The 16,245-nt window shown below is 41.5% G+C and overlaps 2 protein-coding genes across 5 annotated transcripts in view; one reads left to right on the top strand and one right to left on the bottom strand.

The window, feature by feature from the left end:
• Positions 1 to 1,196: 1,196 nt before the first annotated feature.
• OXA1L (OXA1L mitochondrial inner membrane protein) lies at positions 1,197 to 14,737 on the top strand. Of its 2 annotated transcripts, none has more exons than XM_032481667.1 (10): positions 1,197 to 1,352; positions 1,819 to 1,980; positions 10,718 to 10,934; positions 12,700 to 12,843; positions 13,101 to 13,186; positions 13,374 to 13,538; positions 13,718 to 13,822; positions 13,914 to 14,076; positions 14,163 to 14,243; positions 14,329 to 14,737. In XM_032481667.1, the coding sequence occupies exons 1-10, from the start codon at positions 1,290 to 1,292 to the stop codon at positions 14,454 to 14,456; spliced, it is 1,314 nt and encodes a 437-aa protein (XP_032337558.1). In that variant the 5' UTR covers positions 1,197 to 1,289; the 3' UTR covers positions 14,457 to 14,737. The 2 variants fall into 2 exon arrangements, with proteins under 2 accessions (XP_032337558.1, XP_006175944.2); XM_006175882.3 differs by having other exon boundaries at positions 10,721 to 10,934.
• A 366-nt stretch (positions 14,738 to 15,103) lies between these two features.
• Positions 15,104 to 16,245, bottom strand: part of SLC7A7 (solute carrier family 7 member 7) — a 29,544-nt gene continuing 28,402 nt past the window's right edge. For all 3 annotated transcript variants that reach the window (XM_006175881.3, XM_014551660.2, XM_014551661.2), the window contains 2 exons: positions 15,868 to 16,051; positions 15,104 to 15,628 (listed from right to left, as the gene is read on the bottom strand). In XM_006175881.3, the coding sequence (XP_006175943.2) occupies positions 15,522 to 15,628; positions 15,868 to 16,051 (291 nt within the window). In that variant the 3' untranslated portion in view covers positions 15,104 to 15,521. The remainder of the gene's footprint in view (positions 15,629 to 15,867; positions 16,052 to 16,245) is intronic.

Raw genomic sequence — 16,245 nt, forward strand, 5'->3', positions numbered from 1 at the left:
GTGTTGGTGGTAACTGTTGGCTGGGAGCTTAACTGGAGCTGTTAGCCAAGTCCTCAGTGCTCCTCCTTGTGGTTAGGCTGGGTTTTTCACAGCATGGAAGTCTGAGAAGTCAAACTTCAATAGGCAGCTTCCCCTTGAAAGCAAAAGTAGGAGCTATTAAATCTTCTTAAGGCATGGGCCTAAAATGCATTCTAAGGATAAATGTTAAGTCACAGGCTAGTCCACATTCAAGAGGAGGGAACTATCAGCGGTGCAAAACTGGAAGGTAAGATTCATTTGGGGCCACCGAAGTCCACCATTTGACAGTTTTTTTCTGTTCGTTTTGTTTTTGTTACCAAGAGTTCTGTAGCTAGCATCACCTCTAACTGTATTGACTTTTCAAAGTAACCTTTAAAAAGCTTATTTACAATAGTGTCCAACATATGTGACTGTTACGTCATACCCCCTAATTATTATTAAATCTTAATTATATTTCTTTGCTTTCTATTTTTAGTTTCTGTCAGGTACATTTATAACCATCCAAAATATCAGTGATTGAAATCATTTCAGGTTACTGTACTTTTCCCAATCTATACTTTATTATTCAAAAAGCACCTCAGTTTGAGAGACTTTGTAGGGGTTCAAATATAGTCAACTCCCACCTTTCTGAGGAGTACTTTTTTTTCTTTGGAGGAGGGGAACTTCACCTCATACTCTAGAAATGCTTTCAGTTTCAAGAACCCTAGCAACCTAGACCTAAGCGTCTAGACAATAAAAACCTTCAATCATCTTACACAACAGAATCTAGAGAGAGGTTCCAAGCTTGCTGCAGGTGGTTCCTTCCCTAGAAGTTCGTTCCCTCAATTTCTGTCAAACTCCAAACTACCCTCAAATTCCTCTAGATTTGCGATTACAATACTACCTAGCAATAAAAATCGAACATCACTGGGCAGGAAAAACCCCACACCAAGCACTGCCAAGACTGTCTAGAGGGTATTTTTCACTCAACAAATCGCAGGAGAATCGCAGATTTAGCGGACGGAGAAATAGTTCCCGGAGTTATGCAGCCAGTAACGGAAACCGGTTATGTGGTTCTTACCTTCTATCTCCCGAAAACTCTCTGCGAGATCTTGTGAATGCGGCCCTTTGCGGCTTCTTACCCACTTCAAATATGGCCGCCAAGCTCCAGTCTCCTTTACCTCCGAGAGCGGCGACAGCTCTGGCTTCACGCACATTTCCAAAAGGGCCTACTCCCGCGAGGCTGCGGTTCTGAGTGCGCAGGCGCGAACGGAAGTCCTCTTTCCGGAAAAATGGCGCTGCGGTTGATGTGCGGACGCCGGGAGCTCCTGCGCCTGCTACGGCCCCAGCGTCAGGTAAGGATGCCCCGGGGCTGAGCGCCGGGTTGCCACCCTGTCCCTGAGACCCAAGCCAGGGACAGCTCGTGCTGTGGGCATGAGCAGACGCTGACCTGCTCACCGGGACCTGCGTCTCATAACCTCGGGTCACATGAGGACGCCAGAGGGTTACGTCCCCGACGCCGTGGGCTCAGCAGCCCGTGTCGTGCTCTGTTCCCTGGAAACAAGCGTCATCCCTTCCACGAAAACCTGAGCTTCAATCTCTGGGCGCCTGGGTGGGTCTGCAGTAGCTGAGATGCAGGACTCACTGGTTGCATACCTTCACTGGGGTGTCTGAGAGTGGGGAGTAGCAATGCCCTTACCTGTGGTAGGGGGCTGCCTGTCTTTTGGGGAGGGCGGTGGGGGGGGCTGAGGGGGGAAGTGAGAATAAATAATAAGTGACTTCTCCCGATAAAAGGATTCCATTCTCCTTTTACTCACTCAGTTCCACAGCGTTGCAGGGCCTTACCAGTGGCCCCAGAAACCACTGACAGCTGGGCTCCGGTTCCCAGCCGGCCAGTGCTGCCGGCACCAGCACTATGTCCTCCTCATGGCCCCAGGCCCACGCGGCCTCAGTACCTCTGCCATCTCTTTTGCAGAAGCCCAGGTAAGAGGACTTTTGTCTCTGCAACATTAGGAGTGGTGCGTCTTTCTTGATCTGTTCTTACTTTCTTTTGACTAGGAGGAGGGGAATGTGGAGCAGAGTTCTTGTCCACACTCCATGCACCTCCCCAAAATGATAGCATCTCTGCTTGGGATAGCGTTTCAAATCCGTGGGGAAATGATTGAAAGACAGCAAGAGAGGTTTTCCTTATATATAAGGTGTTGTTTATATGGTGTCAAGAATGGTATCAAGCTACTGATGGTGATAATGTCTGTTTATATGTCTGTGTACACATTATACACATGAGATGTCACTACCTCCAGATAATGCTAGCAGAATTAAAATTTTAAAACAGTTCTATTTAATTGACTTAAATGTAAGCACTTACAAATTAAGTATTTCTGAATATAATGGAAACTGGCCAAAATAAATTTCAGATTCTTGTGTTCTAGAAAATATTCCATACTAAATTAATATCTGGCATTAAACCTAGCTTAAGCGTGTTGATCTGATCAATACAGACATGTCTTACTGTACTTAGGTTAACTGAAGGTCAGTAAGCTTATGTTATTTCTGTTGCAGGATTGTCAGCAAGAAAAAAATTAACTTGGTGATATTTTCATAAGTTATAAAATGAAGGTAAATGAGATAGAGTTGTCAACTGGGAAAAAAAAAAAAGCACAACCTAACAGTTGAGAATTGTATTTTATTTAGGGCATTACTGAGGACTTAAGCCCAGATACAGCCTCTCAGCTCTGAGGGACTGTTCCGAAGAGATGAGGGAGGAGCCAGGATATATAGGAGTTTTGAAGAAAAAAAAAAAAAAAAAAAAAACAGGTAGTTGGAACATCAAAAGATTACTGCTAATTAAAGAAAAACCAGACATCTCAAAAGTTGTCTTTTGTAAAAGTTTAGTGCTTTTCTGTGTATGGAAAGATGCAAGAGTCTGCGCTTATTGAAATCATTCCCTTGATATACATCTTAACTACCTAGGCCCAGTATCCTGTTTTTCTCCATCCTGAATCCTCTTGTAGTACTCATTCTGGGTGACTGATGGTCCCAACATCTTTTGTTTGCAGATGTGGCAGGCAACATTCCTTATCCACAGGACCTCTTCTTGATAAATTGGATCAATGTTTGGGAGGCACTTCATGACCAATTTTGTTCCACAGTGCTAGGAAGGCTCATTCCTAGATCAGGGGAAGATTCTGCTGATAGGCCATTCAATGTTGATTTTGGGATCAGGCCCTGTAAGTTTTCTGAATCACCTGTCTTACTAGTCTGTTATGATCCAGGAAATATTTTCCCTTGCTGCTGCTTCCCATGTCTAGAATTGCACTATTACAATTAATCTGTATAGAGTCATAATATATGGTCAACTATCTCAAGATTTTTAGCCATTATTAATTTCTTTTAAGGTCTCATTACACAATGGGTAATGCAAAAGACAATCTTATAAAATAGACAGGATAAGTACTATAGGTAGTAACGTTAATAAGATCATAGTACAGCAAAGAGAGGCATAAAGGATTTGGAAACAAAGAGAACAAATTAAAACAATGATTAGTATAACTAGTTGTAATCTGGTCACAGTAAATCATCAAGTCCACAGGGGAGCCAGCTGGAGAAGACAAATTCTGGAAGGATCAGGTAGAGAAAAAGATAAATATTTCATCTTTATTTACAAAGGTATACTTTATCAACTTGCTGTAGGTCATAGTGTAAGAGAAAAGATTTTTCTGGAAAACAAAGATTAAAAGCCAGTATATTTAATATAACTGAAAAATTGTGCTCTACAATGGAAATTGACACAACATTGTAAACTGACTATAACTCAATTTTTTTAAATGTTTTTAAAAATAAATAAAATAGAAGCATTTTAAAATATTGTAACAAAAAAAAAGCCAGTATATTTCAGAAAATTATAAATCGTATTTGTCAATTCACTCAGTCCCATGTAATAAATTACTGTTGATCTGGATGAAGTCATCAGGTTTTTGAATAGTTTTATACCTTCTTAGCCAGGTCAGTGATACGATCTAAAAGTTATCAGAAACTTATATTTGTCAAAAAGTTCTTTTTATGAATCTTCTTGAAGATCTTCACTTTATAAAAGCACTAGGGTAAAACATTGGTTATCTATGAACAACAGAAGACTTAAAACAGCATCTTTAAAGATCTGATTACAGTGTAATTGACAAGAAACTTGGGTATATCTGTGACATACAACATTTTAAGATAATACTAGAATTATGACTGATACATTATACCAGGATGTTTCAGATTTTTAGGAATTCCATACAAATTTTGGAATATCTATATTAATGATATTTACTTATACAGTATAACCTAAAAGGTTTATCTCCAATCATTTGATGTTTCTCAAGTAATTTAATATACCAAATAAGCCTAATTAGCTTAACATTTCTCTCTGAGATGCCTCAGGGGGCTTTTTTTGAAACATTCCAGAGTTAGCTGGAGGATAAAATAACTTAATTTGTTACTTGAGAAGTTTGTCAAAAATATCAAAAAGGTTTCAAAACATTTGGTCAAATAGGATCATGGATCACTGTGAAACAGTACTTATTCACTGAACCAAAGTAACAAAAGATTTCAAGAACAAATACAGATTACTTAAAGGCAAAGAAACTCATACAATCTGTTATCAAAAATAGAATTTTAAAAAACTCTTCTCTTAACAGAGAGAAGAAAACTAATCCTGCACTAGCCTACTTTTTATAACAAAATTGTTACCTAATTAATTACACATATTACAACTTTAACCTTTAAGATCCTTAATCTTGCACAGCTCTGAACATACTAAAAGCCAATGGATTGATGGATTACATACTTTGAATGAACTGTATAATGTGTGAATTATACCTCAATCAAGTTTAAAATACCTTTGGTATGATAGTGGGGAATGAACATTCAATTCTAGTTCCTTGTGAAATCTCCAAACAGAAGTTAATCCTCTGGGTGGGGAGGGTATAGCTCTGTGGTAGGATAGCCTGCTTAGCATGCACAAGGTACTGGGTTCAGTCCCCAGTCCCTCCATTATAAATAAATAAACCCAATTACCTCTCCCCTGACAAAAAAATAGTTAATCCTCTGGCTGTAGTGGTTCTTCGGCACTACACGCTCTAGATTTGCTGACCATACAACAGTGAGGCTTCTTTGCAAATGAGTCAGGTCAAATAACCCCAATATATAATAAAATCAGCCATTTTTGCAATCATAAGTAACTTTTGAAGTTTGCAATCATAGAGACGGACTGATAAGAAAAATTATCCAGAACTCAGAAATAAACTAAAAGGACGACTAGATGTCTTATCAGCATCATACAAGAGCATGGCCTAAGAAGCCTGCCTAAAAATCATCTGACTCTAGAAATATACACCTTTCTTTAATTTACTATTTACTGTTAATTAGGGTCAAGACATTTTCCAGCTCTGTAAAGTTAGACACTAACTTTAGAAAGTTTGATAAGGTACAGTTTGGTCGGTTGGTTGGTTTGTCCAGAAGAGATGCAAATTATTTCTATCAGATAGAAAAGATAACCCCAAAAGTTGTGTTTTTCTTGCCCTGTAGGACATTAACTAATTTTGCATCTAACATCAGTATTTTGTCAGCATTCTTTGTCATCCTACTGTCCTTCATTAAACATAAAATAAATAAATTAAATAAATAAATAAATAAAACTTTGATACATGCTGAAACAATATATATACATATAAAAATTAAAAATTAAATAATTAAAACCTTAATCTGTAGTGAAAACCAAGAAGCGAGTAATTGTGAACAGTTTGTCATACCAGTATATACTGGTTGGCAAATTTAGGAATATTCCATAACCTTCAGAAACATACATCTTCTCATGGTATAACTTCTTTCCTTAATGTGGTACAAGACATGTATCTAATAAACCCCAAATATCTTTAGTTTTCCTCTTGTAAGAAGACAAAAGTAATAAATTTAGACTTGTTTAGCAATTGATATTTCAGTATTTTATCTTACTTGAAATGGCCTGGATATTCAGTGGTTTCCCATCATTTAATTTAGCAAAACTCAAGTTAACAAAAATCTAGAGAAACTATTTCAGATAGACATATCCAAAACATAATTATTTATAAGGAGTTCACCTGAAAACTACCTCATTTACCTTTATTTTATAACTTATGAAAATATCATCATACCAAGTGAATTTCTTTCTTGCTGTCAAACTCTGCAACAGAAATAGCATGAACTTATTGACCTTCAGTTAACCTAAGTACAATAAAAGACATGTCTGTATTGATCAGACCAACATGCTTAAGCTAGCTTTAATATCAGATATTAATTTAATATTGAATTTTCTAGATCACAAGAACCTGAAATTCATTCTGGCCAGTTTCCTTTATATTCAGAAATACTTAATTTGTAAGTGCTTACATTTAAGTCAATTAAATAGAGCTCTTTCAAAAATTTAATTCTGCTAGCATTATCTGGAGGTAGTGACATCTCATGTGTATAATGTTTACACACAAACAGACAAAACTAGAAATCTCGTAGTTTCACTTTAAACACTTAGTTATGAATCACATATTACAATATCAACTTACTAGTTTATAAATAACAGAATAAGTTAAATTTATTTGTTCATGTGATTAAGGCTTTACTATTTGTGGGAAAGACTTTTAAGATGTTTATTTCTCCTTGATAAACCCTTAAGGAGGCTATGACTTAGATTTTAGATGAGGAAGCCTTTTTAGCAGTTTGAGTTTAAAAAGGCCTTTTCTCTCTTTTTTTCCCCCTTGGTCTAAGGTTTTACTTAATTGAGCTAATTAATTAGGCTCAGGCTCAGGTCATTGTGGTCTGTCTGTACATTTCTGATTTGTAGGGATTTGCAAGACAAAGACAGTTGTTTTTAAATCCCCAAAGAACATCTGTTGCCAAAATGATACTGAAAGATTGACTTACCCAATTGTATTTTCTTTTTATTTGCTTTTTTATATCAATGAGATTTCCAACTAAACTGAAATTCCAAGAGTTCTATGTTATAGAATTTTGGGGTTTAATTTATCATGACTTTAAAAGCTTATACAATGCATTCAACAAAGGCCCTCTCTGAGTGCACAGGTTAAATCCAAAGCAAAATCTCCATTGTTATTTTATTAGCCCCTGAATATTGCTCCTGTTTTTTACTTTATATTGTGCAGGCCCATGTAACCCCATCAGTTTCCTTTAGTATGTTTAATTAATATTTCCTGAGAGGCAGATTCATATGCCCTGTCTTATATTAGGCGGGGGGAGCATTCCCCAGTGAAACGTGTCTATCCTACAGTATAATTAGGCAAAAGAGATGTAACCATCTTATATAAAGCCCATTTAAAATACCAATTTTTATAAACTTTCATCTCAATTCTTTTAGTTTTTATACCTTTAACTTTAGTTTCTATTAGGACCCCCATCAACAAACCTTTATCTAATAGGGAGTCCAGAGACCTTTCTTTTTATCCTAACTGTATAAAATGGTATTTTTGTATAAAAGGCTATGGGGTCCCTAATGAGGGATTGAGCCAGGGGACTCGGGCCCTTTTGTCAATCTTTAACTTGATCACTTGGCCTAGCTGTTGCCCCAAGCAATTGTTGGTCAGGTATCTCAGTGTAATTTTCTAACAGCCTTTAAACACACACACACACACACACACACACACACATTTTTTTTTTAAACTGGGGTAAAAATAGCAGACTTGTTTGGAGCTCCTTAATGTGATCCCTTTAACCCATCCAAACCTTAGGTTATATTGTACCAAAACCTTTTGTTTTAATCCCATTGACTTTTTTTTAAAACTTACCTCATTTCTTAAAACCGTCTAGAGTTTTCCTTGTCTTTTGGGGATGAGTTCCTTTAAAATACCCACCTTGTTGGGAAAAAGTCTTAGACATTCCCTTCAGTTTTTTCTTATTTCCCTGTTAATCAACCTAATTAACGTTAATCGTTCTAATGTTTTTACTAGCATCTGTAAAATCCATTGAGGAGAAGCGGAGACCAAGAATAAGTCCTCCCAAACAAGTTTTTTGTTTTAAACTAAAGAAGTTCTAAGGTTAACCATTATATCTATCTTTTTCTACATTCTAATTTGGTTTTCTTTTTCCATAGCTACCAATAAAACAGCTGTTTATAATGAGACTCTCTAAAAATTTACCAGTTTAGAGTTTTTCCAATTTAAAGGATCAGTCATTTGGCTTTTAATGAGATATATCTTAATAGTGATTCAAACCAATAAGATGCAAGAAGCATCCCCACAAGAGAGTGTGAAGAATGTTGCCTAAACAAGATCCAGAAAGTTTACTCCCAAAAATAGTCTAAGAAAGTAAAGTCCTTCACTGTACAGGCTGACGCAATGAAGATTAAGATGGCAAAATGCCCCTGAGAGTTGGCACAGTCAAAAAAAAAAAGACTGCTCAGAATCACAGTCTGTTTGATTGGCTGCCAAATGTACAAAATGTGTGTGCCTTCTGGATGGCAGAGAACAAGTTCTCAAAACACACACACATAGATGCAGGCACACGCTTAAGAAGATCAGGTGAAACGTTTATATCTCAAAGGAGAAAAATACAAGATACCCCTAGAAGAACTTGTGTTTCTTTAAGGTCGGAATTCTGAAAAGATATTTTATGAAACCTGCTTTCTGTAACTTAACTGCACATGCAATAAAAGAGCCCCATATTGACCGTTTTCAGGGCAAGGTTTCCTTTAATTCCCAATTAAGTAAATACTTGTAAGTGGAAGTTTTGTACGTACATAAACTTGGCTGGAGTGTCATTTGGAGGCAAAGATGTTAGGGCAGCCTGTCAGTCACCCAATCCAGACTGCTCAGTGTCTCAACTGAGCAATAACCAATGTCTTTCAACTGAGTTCCTCCAGTAGCTTTCAGCTGGGGAGTTACTCCCCAGTATCTTTCAACTGGGGAGCCAGGTGCCTGTTAGACACAGCCAAATAAAATTCAGGATCATCAGGCAATAATCAGGAGATCCAAGAATCAGTAGAAACTTGCCCAGATTCATCTGGACTCTGAGGCAGATGGGCACAAGAGGCTCTGGATCCTCATAGAATTGAGGCAAAGGAGAGAGATCTTCTCTGGGCCCCTTCGTGGTAGCCAAAAGCGTTGACTGGAAGGGAAAAAAAATACACAGACTAAAGTTGAGAACTATGTTTTGTTTGGCAGACTTGCTGAGGACTTAAGCCCGGAAGACAGCCTCTCAGAGAGCTCTGAGGGACTACTCCAAAGAGGTAAGGGAGGAGCCAGGATGTATGGGAGTTTTATTTAAAAAAAAAAAAAACAAAAACAAAAACAAAAAAAAAAACCAACAAGTAGTTGGAATATCAGATTACTGCTAATTAAAGAAAAAACAGACATTTCAATTTAATGAGTTTAGTATTTTTCTGTGTACATAAAGATGTAAGAGTCTGGGCTTACTGAAATCATTCCTTTGATACGTGCCTTAACTATCTAGGGCCAGTATCCTGTTTTTCTCCATCCCAAATCCCCCAGGGTGCCCAGTGTGGGGTGGCTGCTGGGTTGATGTCTGCAGCATCCTTTGTTTACTGACATGGCAGGTGACATTCTTTGTCCACATAAGACAGGCAATCCAGAAAATTTTGGATTATCAACAGGGCCTGATCCAAAATTAGCACACTGAGTGGAATATCACCAGAGTCTTCACCTGATCTAGGAATGAGCCTTCCTAGCACCGTGGGACAAAATTGATCATGAAGTGCCTCCCAAACACTGCTCGAATTTATGACCGAGAAGGGGACACTGAGGCCAAAGAAGGTCACCTGCCATATCAGTAAACAAAGCATGTCGGGGCCATCAAGCCATGAAGCCACTGCAGCCACCCACTAAGATGCACCCTGAGGGGATTCAGGACAGAGAAAGACAGAACACTGGCCCTGGATAGTTAAGGTGCATAGCAAAGGGATGATTTCAATAAGCCCAGACTCTTGCATCTTTCCATACATAGAAAAGCATAAATTCATTAACTTGGGATGTCTGATTTTTCTTTAATTAGCTGTCATCTTTTGATGTTTGATTACCTGGTTTTTGGGTTTGAGGGGGGGTTCTTTTTTCTTTTTTTTTTTTTCCTTCAAAAACTCATATATCCTGGCTCCTCCCTTACCTCTTCAAAACAGTCCCTCAGAGCTAAGAAGCTATGTTCTGGGCTTAAGTCCTCGGTAATGCCCAAAATAAAACACAATTCTCAACTGTTAGGTTGTGCTTTTTTTCCCCCCCCCCCCCAGTGGACACAATTTATAATTGTGTATCTGTGATTATAACTTGAATATCCATGATTTCATGGACATTAGTATTTCTGAGGATGAGACCAGGTAGATATTTTGGTCTTAAAAACTGAGTTGTCTAAAGAAAAAGCATAATAGTTTCAATATATGCAAAATCTTGTGCCAGTGACACTCAAGTCAGTGAAGCTTAGTAAACACTGATACAAGAAATAACTTCCCAGCATGAAGGAGCACCATGAAATCTTACTGAGAAATTTATCTTCCTGCCTAGAGGGGAAAATAAAGTGTCCTTTTTTAAGTTTTGGATTCTGTGGACAGTGTAGGCTCCCCTGGGAGAACGAGAAAGCAGGGAGTTTGAGAGTTTCGCCCCACTATTGGTTGTCATAAGGAGACCCTTGATTTGTGTGTGTCCCCACTACTGAATATGACACATGGCTTTTTTTCTCCCCCCAGCAGGTTCAGGCCCCTCCAGTCATTCCTGCACCACCGCCACCCACAGCGGCAACTGAGGTGGCTTCTGGAGACACTGCAGATATAGTCCACGCTGCTGCAGAACAGAGCTTCTCTGAACTGGGGCTGGGGTCATTCACCCCAGTGGGACTGATCCAGAACTTACTGGAATTTATGCATGTTAACCTAGGCCTGCCTTGGTGGGGGGCCATTGCTGCATGTAAGGGGTTATCTCCTGTACGAGGGTAGAGGAAATGCAGACTTAGAGATAGAACTTTTAAGATAGCAGTTCTGTGAGTGGGTTGAGGAAATAGGTGTAGAAGTTTAGGGCTCAGAAAAACAGATGATTCAAATGAGGAATAGAGGCTCGTGGTACTTAGATGCACTCTGCTTATATTTCCTAAAGGACATTATAAAAACCACTAGATCACTTGGGATTCAAGAAGTATAGATATTTGAATGTGAGATAGGGTTCGAGTCAGGGGACCTCATTAACAGTGATGAAGCTGCCCTGGTTAGGAATGCAGAAGGTCAGGTCAGGCACTTAAACCTCAAAATTGGAAGACCCCCACAGTGCTCCTCTTGTAAGCTAAAACTGTGCTTTGAATTCTGTTTTTTCCCACACCTTGCTCCCACGATCATCCTGTCTCCCCTGTGTCTTCAGCTTCTCCCGCTTTACTGCCCTGCTCTGACCATATAAATATGCTCAGGCATACCTTGTGTTTCTCGGGGGGAAATTCCTTCCCTTCACTCTGCGTTCGCCTTTAACTGCTACCCTCCTCCTTCCTTCATAGCTGCTGTTTAGAAGAGTATTCTGTACCTAGTGGGCTTCTTTCGTTCTCTTCTCTGAGCCTCAGCATTCTGACTCATGCTAACACCGCCTCGCTCTAACTGCCAGTGGCATCACTGCTCAGTCCTCTTTTCTTTTCATACTTGCCTTTTCTGTGTTAGACACTAGACCATGAACTCTGTCCGTTGGCTTTTGTGACAATCTTTCTAGGTTTTTAGATTTTTTTAGGTTTTTTGTTGTTTCTGTTTTTTAAGCTTTTTGGGGGCGGTAATTGGGTTTGTTTGGTTGGTTGGTTGGTTTTTCGTGGAGGTACTGCGGATTGAACTCAGGACCTCATGCATACTAAGCATATGCTCTACCACTGAGCTATACCCTCCCCTAGATTGTCTTCTGTCTTTCTGACCACACCTTCTCATCTCCATTGCACAGTGCTCTACCTGCCCACCTAGTGCTGGTATTCTAGGTTCCATCCTTAGCTGCCTTCTCTTCCCAATCCACACCATCCACCATAATGTTGATAAAGCCTAAACCTGTATCACCCACTGGTCTCTTCTCAGCCCAGACCCACTTGCTTCTCTACAGGTACCATAAACTAAGTAAGTATTTGTTGAAGTGATCAGGAAATGTGCAGTGTAAGAAAAGCAGTCGGAAGGAGCTGAAGCAGTAGTTCCACAAGATTACCTCCTGCTCCAGGTATTTCTAGGGCAGTGGCTTTCAGACTTCATTCCAGGGAGCGCTAGAGGTCTATAAAAGTGTCTCTGAGCAGAGCAAAGGCCAGAGCTTGAACAGTCCTATAGTCAGCCTACCTCTTCACCTAGGGCAGTTTGATTTTATTTGTTATGTCATATTGGGGTTACACTTAGAGTTGGGACAGAAAAGATTCTATTGATCATAGAAAAGTTTGGAAACTATTAATCTAAAAAAATGGCTTCTGTCACCTTTTTGTTCAGTGAAACAAATAAGATTCCTGATCATTTGCTTAGAGAAGTTAATGCTAGACTATTTTGATGTCAAAGCAGAGGACTGAGCCTCAAAGGAACTAAGTCATACCCTTGCCCTTTGCTTGGGGGCCCTTGGGCTTAAGTCACAGGAAGAGACTGGGATAGAGAGCCTTTCAGGGAGGACCTGAAAACCCTCAACCTTCTAGGTGCAGAATGGCTTGAGTTTCACTCCAGTCCTAGTTTGTGTTTCCCAGGTACGGTCCTTGCCCGCTGCCTGGTGTTTCCTCTCATCGTGAAGGGCCAGCGAGAGGCAGCCAAGATCCACAACCACATGCCAGAGATTCAGAAGTTTTCCACCCGAATCAGAGAGGCCAAGTTGACCGGAAACCACACTGAGTGTGAGTCAGTTGGAGAATGAGCGTGGGAGAGGACCACATTTGCACCTTTCCTGACATTCAGCTGAGGGAAGGGAACAACTTAAATGCCCAAGAGTTGCTAGAGTTGGGCAAGTTCTAAAGATTTATTTGCTTCTTAGGCCTAAAGCTTCCAGTGACTGGCCAGGGTCAGTTAGAAATATAATGGGCCAGGTGACGAGGATGGTCACCTCCACCAGCACAACTCTTAGCCCAGCCATTAACTTCTCCTCCCTTCACAGTTTACAGGGCCTCCTCGGAGATGACGTTTTACCAGAAAAAGCATGATATTAAACTCTTCAGACCTCTCATCCTGCCTCTGACTCAGGTGAGCAAAAAAACATTTCCCATCTTTAACTACATCCTAAACCAATCAGATTACCTCCCCTGTGTCTCCCATGCCCTGGACCCCCAAAAAGCAGGTGGTGCTATTATACTACATGGGTTTTAATAATGGAGTAATAAAAATGTTCCCTCTGCTAAAGGGTCCTGACACTGTTCATCCTGCCTCATAGGCCCCAATCTTCATCTCCTTCTTCATCGCCTTGAGAGAAATGGCCAACCTTCCTGTGCCCAGCCTGCAGACAGGTGGCCTCTGGTGGTTCCAGGATCTCACACTATCCGACCCCACCTACATACTACCTCTGGTGGTCACTGCTACAATGTGGGGTGTCCTTGAGGTAAGCCCAGGTTTGCCAAGTGCCAGGCCTGCAGCGTGGGGAGTGAGGGGAAGTTAGGTGTACAGAGTAGTGCTTCTTGACTCCCTGGAGAAATAGATGGGTAAGAAATTTGAGCCAGGTTCAACCCAAATTGACACGCATTTGCTATTCCTCCTCTGCCTTTCCTTTTTTTCCCCCAGTTAGGTGCGGAAACCGGAGTGCAAAGTTCTGACCTTCAGTGGATGAGAAATTTTCTCAGATTGATGCCCCTGGCAGTCTTGCCCATAACTATCCATTTCCCCTCGGTAGGTAATGTCTTAGGGGCTGGTTCCAAACCTTCCATGCAAGCTGACCAGGGATGCAGCTTCTGAGTATCTTCTCTTCCCTCTCGTCCAGGCAGTGTTCATGTATTGGCTCTCCTCCAACATGTTTTCCCTGGGCCAGGTGGCTTGCCTGCGTATTCCAGCCGTACGCACTGTACTTAAAATCCCCCCACGTGTTGTGCATGACCCTGACAAATTACCTCCACGGGAAGGCTTCATAAAGAGCTTCAAAAGAGGTAAGGGACTGTTCTCTGTGAACAGGGCCAGGGGAAGGTGGTCTAGAATGGGACCAGGACCAACGGTCTCACTCCTCTTTACACAGGCTGGAAGAATGCCGAAATGACACATCAGCTGCAGGAGCGGGAACGACGCATGCAGAATCACTTGGAGCTGGCAGCCAGGGGTAAGTAGTCCTCGCAGGCTAAATTCTGGCATTTGTTTCTTCCTTTCCTTTGTTCATCAAAACCTGTTCTCTCTTCTTCTCCCAGGCCCCTTACGACAGACTTTTACCCACAACCCTCTGCTACAGCATGGAAAGAACGACCCTGCCAGCACCCCTAACAGCAGCAGCAACAAACCAAAGTCAAAGCATCCCTGGCGTGACACGCTTGGCTGAATTCTGTCCCCTGCTCAGGCTGGCAGGAACTCTGTCTCTTCAGAGGACTCAACCTTAGAATAAGTTGGAGGCTGGGTCCTTGCCCCAGACCTAGAAACTGTGGGACAAGTTGATGTTCATTTTAGAAGTGGATTCCACTACAGACTCTTCGCCTAAATGTAAAAGAGCACTGGGGAGCCACGTGTTCTTCCCATCCACAGAATTAGTAAACCTCTCTACTATACACTGCTTCCCGACACTGATTAAACAGGGAAATGGAGCCTGTGCTTCAGAAAACAGAATCAGCGGGGTGGTGATTGCTCCTGCCGGCCCATGCTCTTAGGAAGCGTCTGTGTTGTAACCTGGCATTAAGGGCTTAGACCCCCACCCCCCACCCCACAGATGTTTTGTCCCATCCACATTTGCCTTGCAGTCAGAGGTATGCCGGGTAAGTGGGGACTGTATCTGGAGGAACAACATTCACTTGCCCCAAGGTTACCTGTCTACTTTTTGTCCTTGAGAAAGTTTGTTTGTTTCGTCTGATCTCGGAAGCTAAGCAGGGTCGGGCCTGGCTAGTACTTGGATGGGAGAAAGTTTGTTTTCAGGCTTCCTGCCAGGCTAGTGGGAGCTGTCCTAGAGACACCATATAAAATGAAGCCACATAAAGCTTAGGAACATAACCCTTTTATTATCCAGCACCTATGACGGTTTCATGTCTCTTTAAAGGAGACGAGAAATTTGGAGCATTACTGGCTCTTGCAGTGGAAGAGGAGTGGGCGAGCACACTGGAGGTGAGTGAGCATCTTAGCACGTGGGCATGTGCTGCTGAACAGCCAGGCCCTCACCTGGCATGCTCCCCATCACAGTTTGCTTTATCGGCCCTTTAAAAAAATCTGGAACAATATGTAGCAAAACAAATAAATTACTCTGTGTCTCAGAAAGCAAGTTCAAAGATTGCTGAAGCTGCCTGGGAGGTTTCTGGGCAAGTGCCTGCAAAGAAGTGAGCTTTCCTTTTCAACTTCCTGGCTCCAGCCAGTAGGAGATGAGAGGCCCCTGCTTTCCACGTCTCAAGATTCCTCGTGGTATTTAGTTGGACTTGGGATCTTGTTCCTTGGGCATCTCTCCTCCATCTTCCAGGTCCATCTCTGCAGCAACTGACAGACATAGGACCTGGAGGTACCATGTGATGGATGCTACAAAGAGAAGTTTGAGTTAAAACTGAGAAGAGGTTTAAACGGGAGGCTAAGTTCAAGTGGCACTGAATGGGGCTAGGCCTGAGAGAACAACTATGGTTAAGCTTTAACCACAGGTAAGGGCTTTGGCAGAGGTGAGCTGGGAGACTAGATTTGTGAAAAAGGCAAAAAAAAAAAAAAAAAAAAAACCCACCTCAGGCTATACCGGAGCTGAGCCAATGTGAGGACCCCAGGCTTACCCACAATCCTGCGGAGGCAAAGCGGCCGTCTGTTTTCTGGCACTCTGATGATGAAGAAGTAAATGGGCAAGCCTGAGAGGGCGATGCCGACGCCAATGAAGGAGTTGATGGTATCACTGTAGAGCGGAACGGCCACCAGGAAGATGGTGCAGAGGCAGAAGACGATGGGGAAGAAGAGGCTGAGCTGAGGGCACAGATGAAACAACTAGAGGTTAGACAGCTCAGGATGGACAGCCAAGGTAACCCACCTCCTGTGGGGGGTCAGAGCACTGAGCTTTCCTACCCCCTTCACCTCAACACACAGCTACCACCAGGTCCCAGACAAAGGTTTCTGAGTAAATGGTCTTGTAAGAATCCGATGGAGCAGAGGTGGGATGG

The sequence above is a fragment of the Camelus ferus genome, chromosome 6, assembly GCF_009834535.1.
Source record: "Camelus ferus isolate YT-003-E chromosome 6, BCGSAC_Cfer_1.0, whole genome shotgun sequence".
Lineage (NCBI taxonomy): Eukaryota > Metazoa > Chordata > Mammalia > Artiodactyla > Camelidae > Camelus > Camelus ferus.

What these genes read in the sequence shown, in the direction of transcription:
- OXA1L (XM_032481667.1), top strand. Translation starts at nt 1,290, where the DNA reads ATGGCGCTGCGGTTGATGTGCGGACGCCGGGAGCTCCTGCGCCTGCTA. An exon ending in TAACTATCCATTTCCCCTCG is followed by an intron (nt 13,823 to 13,913) that starts GTAGGTAATGTC and finishes CCTCTCGTCCAG; the next exon opens with GCAGTGTTCATGTATTGGCT. An exon ending in CATAAAGAGCTTCAAAAGAG is followed by an intron (nt 14,077 to 14,162) that starts GTAAGGGACTGT and finishes CTCTTTACACAG; the next exon opens with GCTGGAAGAATGCCGAAATG.